This window comes from Hipposideros armiger, unplaced genomic scaffold (assembly GCF_001890085.2).
Source record: "Hipposideros armiger isolate ML-2016 unplaced genomic scaffold, ASM189008v1 scaffold_58, whole genome shotgun sequence".
In the NCBI taxonomy this organism is placed as follows: Eukaryota; Metazoa; Chordata; class Mammalia; order Chiroptera; family Hipposideridae; genus Hipposideros; species Hipposideros armiger.
Genome location: NW_017731408.1, coordinates 1470317 through 1476434, shown reverse-complemented (window position 1 = coordinate 1476434; position 6118 = coordinate 1470317). Strand labels below are relative to the sequence as shown.

Below are 6118 nucleotides of genomic sequence, written 5' to 3'. Positions count from 1 at the left end.
GAGGGAGTAGGGTTAGGAAAACAAAAGATTGGATTTTTAGGCCCAGGTTTGTTCCTGTATAAATGACTTTAAACATGCTAGTAATTACCCTCATCTGAAAAAATGAGTGTGACTTTTTTCTAAAGAAGCATGTATTACTCTCACCATCAGAAATTGGATGATAAATGCTATTTTTTCAGATGAGGCTAATAGCTATTCCATTATGACTAAGTTCCTTGAGGGTTTGTATCCTGTATCACCTGGAGCAGTGCTTTCATATGGAGAGACTCTCAAAAAATGTGTTGAAATCGTTGGTGTCTCAAGGTGACTTCTGTAATTCATTCTAGGTCTGAGATCTGAAATAAGTGATTTTTGCTTTGTCTTCAGATTATGTTAAATTGCTGTAACAGGAGGTAGACTACTTGTTTTAAGAAGGTAGTCTTAAGATATAGCTTAATGTAAAGATTATCATGCTGACTATAAAGTTCTTCATTATATTTGGATCGTATCTAAGTATTTCTTAATATTTGGTAGAATATTTACATTTGAAGACAAGTATATAATTAGAGAAAGTGAAACGTACCTTAAATTTTTTTCTACTATGTGAACAAATTCTCAATTCCTGATGTATTGGTGCTTTAGTTTCAGCCAAATGTCATCATTTTGACAATTTTTTCCTAGCTTCAAAGAGCACAAAAATATCATAATTCTGCTTACTCCTAATTTTCATTATTATTCTTATAGATACCATCTTTGAGTTACTTGATAATTTGTGAATGAGTACATGCTTTAATAGGCATTGGATTTGACTTCACTCTTGTGCATTATACTACAATCTATTGTTACCTAATTTATTAATAATTGTATAATTGCAGCTTAATATCTCTTATAATTTTAATTATTATCAAGAAGAATGACATCATTTAATTTAACTCAAAATTCAGAAGGATGGATGAATGACAAATTAATAATTTACCACCTTTGCATAATACTGAAACATAGACTATTAGAAGGATTGATGGCAGAAAAGGTTAACAAATTTTAGCAGCTTTCATTAGCTTTACATGGTCATATGTTTGTGGTGCTGACTGAAATAGGCTTCGTAGGAGATCTCAGTCTAGGGAACTAATTACTTGTGCCGATTGCTGCACTGATGAATAGACCCTCATTGTATCATTCCCCTGAAGACGAGGAGCAGCCTGTGATTCACGACTGCATCCTGGCTGATATTTGATAATAATTTTAACAGATAAATGTAGGTAGGCAGAATGATGAAGTGCCTATCCAAGCTCCAGGACTATCAAAGCCATACACATAACCATCTGTGTACCGCTTTTCCCCCTCTCAACCTACGGAGAATTTGATTTTATTAATTGAGTTCAGACAACTGTTGTCTTTTGCTTGTATGTAGATTCTGTAGGTATTTCTTATTTTTTTTAAGTGATATGCTAGTTTTCATTTAAAATGTAGACGGAACAATAACAAGAAAGAGTAAGAGCGTTTTACTCTTTTTTATCTGAGCACTGCAATTCTACACTTTTTTTGTATTCTATTTTGATTATGTTATATCTCCTCTTTATGCTTGATCAGAATCAACAAAGGAAATCTTTGATGTTCTTATTGTCTATCCAGCTTTCTCAGAAAAGAGCATGGATTCCTATTGTTTTAAAAATATATATATTTTTAATAGTGCACTGTTGCCTATGCTTTTATTAATCTGAGATATATTTTAATCGGTAAGTATTTATAAATCTTGAATTTTTAAAGGTAGCATCTTTAAAACATCAAAATAGGGGTACCTTTTATGTGGGTATTTTGGGACTGTCAGTTGGTCAAGACTACTAATTTGTCAAAGCTGACAGGTACAATTTTATTAGCTCATGAAATACAAGTGAGATTTTATTTTGTATTAGTCATTCCTTGCAGAAGTTTTGATTAGGAATTTAAAATTTTTTATTATCAAAACCTATAGGTTTTCATGCTGTGTATCTTTAGTGAATAAATATATTCTGCAGAGACTTTTTTTCCTTACTGTACTGAAAAAAACTTAATGTTAGTATTTTCTTTATAAAATATTTTCCAGCATGTTAGATCATGATTAGTTAACAGGAGAGAAAGTTGACATTTATATATTGCCATATAAAAGATCTACATAATTGGGGAAAATATAGTAGAACTTGAATTGCGTGAACCCTTTAAAAAAATACATTTCCAAAAGTATGCTTTTGATACAGCAATTATTGCACATCATATAGCATGTAGTTTTTAATTAAATATAAAAACAGAGTACATAAAACAGAAATCCAATCTGATTTGCTTGAAAATAGATTGCTATTTCACTCTATAGGAATGGTTTATTTAAAAACAGTAAATGGAAAAGAAATGCATTTTCTTGTGTTGTTCTAAGCCTCAGGGGCTAAATGTAATGAATATTTTAAGAGATTATTTTAATTAAATTCCTGCACATCTAAACAGAGTAATATTTTATTATCACATACATAACCATGTAACTGAGATATTCATTAAAGTTAACACTTTCTGGACCAAGAATTCATGGTATGATTTACTGACCTTGTGCAAAAAGGCACAAATTAGGAAGAAAAATGAAGGGGGACAGACTTTGATTAATATAGGTAATGCTATACCATATTTATAATAGCCTTTTCCCTATTCTGGTTTATAAATGCAGCCACAGAGAAAGGTGCCCTGCTGAGGCTGAAATGAGGCTGAAATCAGAGCACATGCCAGGAGAGTGTGGGGAAACTGATCACACTGTCAGCAATTCATTTCAAAATGATGTATTTAGTGCTCATTTCACCTTCCAAGAAAAAGGAAAAGGAGTTCCTTAGACTGGAAGGTGATATTGTTATTTTCAAGGACATACCTAAGTTAAAGATTGCAGAAAGGGGTGTGTGAGGTGGAGGGAGAATTAAGAGGAAGGGGAGGGGAAAAAAAGGCAGAGCAAACAAGGAGAGCTTTATGCAGAAATTCAGTGCTACCACGCTGTTTGATAATTGCTAACATATGTGGCTTCTCTGTTTCATTGTAGTCGTCCTCGTGAGTTCTGGCGCCTTGACTACTGGGAAGATGACTTGCGGCGCCGGCGACGATTTGTGCGTAACCCTCTAGGATCGACACATCCTGAAGCGACACTAAAAACAGCCGTGGAACATGGTCAGTGTGCAAACCACTCCTTACCAGTAGCAGCAGGTATAGCACTTGGTAATAATGAAGAGCGTAGCTTCATTAGTCCAAGGCACTGTGAAATGGTCTACTGCCACATTTCAGAGTTAGTCACCCCAGAAAAAGAAGTTAAATTTTTTATAGTTAGTGTAGGGTCCTATTAAATTATGGTGTCAATAGTATTTATTTATCATGTTACACATGCAGAACTTACTTAACATACGCCCTTTGTTTCAGAGCAGGAGGATAAAATATTTCTCCTTTTAAGTGACACATTCAGCTTTGAGTAAATTAATCCAGGACGCCTGCCTTAAATCCTTGAATATCAGGAAGACAGCATTTACAAACCAAATAGGTTTCCAGGTTCTGTTGTGTGTATATGGTTTTCCCCCAACCGTGGTATTTTAGCATGAGATTATGAAGTGGGAGAGATGATAATAAATGTCCAAGTGCCTCGATACTTTCTGAGCCTTGATTGTAGATGGCTGTGATAGATGGATCTTGGAAAAAGAGAATAGACATTATTTTCAAATGCTCCTGTTCTGCATCATCTTGTTATCAGAGCTTAGCAAAACATTTTTTCCCCTTTTGATGTAACGCATGTCACTCTGGTTCAGTTTAGGTAGCAGCCTGATGAGCAAATTGGAAAAACTGAAAATCAAGCCCTTTGGATTTGATAATTGACTCCCTTTGATCATAGGGTTTCACTTAATATTTTATAATTTTTGAAAGCCACTTAAGATACAGTAAGAGGGCAAATGCCCCCTCCACATTAAAATTATTTTTATTTTATAAAATATAAGTGGATTATTTTTTAATAAAATAGTTAATTCCCCTCTTTATAGGGTATTAGTTTAACATGCAGCAGCTTATAGTTAAATGATAGTGTGTAGTATACAAAATAAATGTTACATTACATTCAATGAGAATATTAAGATTTTAGATTAAAAGTCTGTGATCTTAGATTTGGCCTCAGTCAGGCAGCTTAACCTCTTGCACTCAGCCTTNTATATACTTATTTCAATATTATTGACTACATTCTCTATGCTGTACTTTACATCCCTGTCACTATTTTGTAACTGCCAGTTTGTACTTCTTAGTCTACTAAAGGGCATTTTAGTTGGGATTTGTTTTTGTTTGTTTGTTTTTTTAAATATTAAAAAATTTTTCCAATTAGTTGACATGGAATAATATATGATTTAGGGATACAGCATAGTGATTAGTCACTTATAGCTTAAGAGATGATCATCCCTTTAGTTCTAGTGCCCATCTGACACGATACATAGTTATTACAATATTATAAACTATATTCTTTATGCTGTGCACTACATCCCTATGATTATTATGTAACTATCAATTTGTGCTCCTTAACTCCTTCCTCTTTTTCACCCATTCCCCAACTCCTCTCCCATCTGGCAGTGCTGAAAATGTTCTATGTATCTATGAGTTTGTTTGTGATTTGTTTGTTCATTTATCTCGTTTCCACATGTAAGTGAAATCATATGGCATTTGTCTTTCTCTGTCTGACTTACTCTACTAAGCATGATACCCTCTAGGTCCATCCATGTTGAAACAGATGGCAAGATTTCATTCTTTTTATAGCTGAGAAATATTCTATTGTATGTGTATACCACCTCTTTATCCATTTACCCATTGATAGACCCCAGGCTGCATCCACATCTTGGCTATTGTAAATACTACTGCAATGAAGACATGGTGCACACATCCCTTGGAAGTAGTATTTTGGGTTTCTTTGAATAAATACCCAGAAGTGGGATTAATGGGTCCTTCTTGACTCTTGTTATAGCCTTTGATTTAAAGTCCATTTTGTTTGCTATAAGTATTGCTGCACCAGCTTTTGTTTCCATTTTCATGGAAAATCTTTTTCCATCTCTTTACTTTAAGTCTGGATCTAAAGTGAGTCTCTTGTAGGCAGCATATGTAAGAGTCTTGTTTTCTTATCCATTCATCCACCCTACCTTTTGTTTGGCGCATTTAATACATTTACATTTAAAGTAATCATTGGTAGATATATATTTATTGCCATTTTATTATTCATATTTTTTACTTTTTTTTTCTTCTGAAAGNCTTTCATGTTTCCTTTTTTTCTGTGGTACTTATTGTCACTTCAGAATGTGAATAATTGCTTCAAAATTGAAAGTACTAGAAAGTTTCTAGGAGATGACAGCAACTATTGAAAGAACTGGCTTCCAACTGTCTTAAAAACTTGGAAGTGTAACATAATAAGCCTCTTCCCCCCTGTGGATAAGGAGCACATATTTTTTGCTAATTTATCTGGCTTGCAAAGCACACTATATATTTTTTTCTTCAATGCTATTTAAAATCAATTATTTGCTTTCACCGATATTTTCCTGAGAGTTCTGGAAAAAAGGCAGGAAGTGTTGGATTATACTGCATTGCTCTTGCATTTAAGCTTTTAAATAATTTATTTAAAGATAAAAATGTCATACTATGGAGGCTGATATTTCTTTGCTTTTTCCTTCTGTCTGTATAACTTATAAACTATCTTAAGAATGACCATAACAAAAGTGTGATATAGGGTCAGAGTTAGAGAGAGATGGAGGCTCTAAATGCCAAAGCAGTGGTTTTTGGCTATGAGATTGCTTCATGTATATGCTTATAAAGTAGTTCTTCCACATTTGGGGCAAGTGATAGACGCTACTAGAAACATGCAGTGAATATTATTAATAGCTTCCAGGTTTTTCCAGCTACACATGCTGACCTTGACTACACAATACTTATAATTTAACTTAGTTTTACTTATCTGTTAAAAAGATCATAACTTTTCCCCGCACCCTCTTCCCGCAATCTAATGGCCTTACTATTTCAGTTTGGGGTAATGCTAATGCTAGAAAAGTTATGTGTTCTGTAATTGGTATGTATTGGAATGTGTGCTAATCATGCATATAATTTATAAAAAAATGGTTAGTCCCAT

General features: G+C 33.6%; 1 protein-coding gene across 1 annotated transcript in view; it reads left to right on the top strand.

The window, feature by feature from the left end:
* LRBA (LPS responsive beige-like anchor protein) overlaps positions 1 to 6118 on the top strand; it is a 610319-nt gene that overhangs the window by 327598 nt on the left and 276603 nt on the right. The window contains exon 38 of the mRNA XM_019641170.1: positions 3029 to 3153. Coding sequence (XP_019496715.1) covers positions 3029 to 3153 — 125 coding nt within the window. The remainder of the gene's footprint in view (positions 1 to 3028; positions 3154 to 6118) is intronic.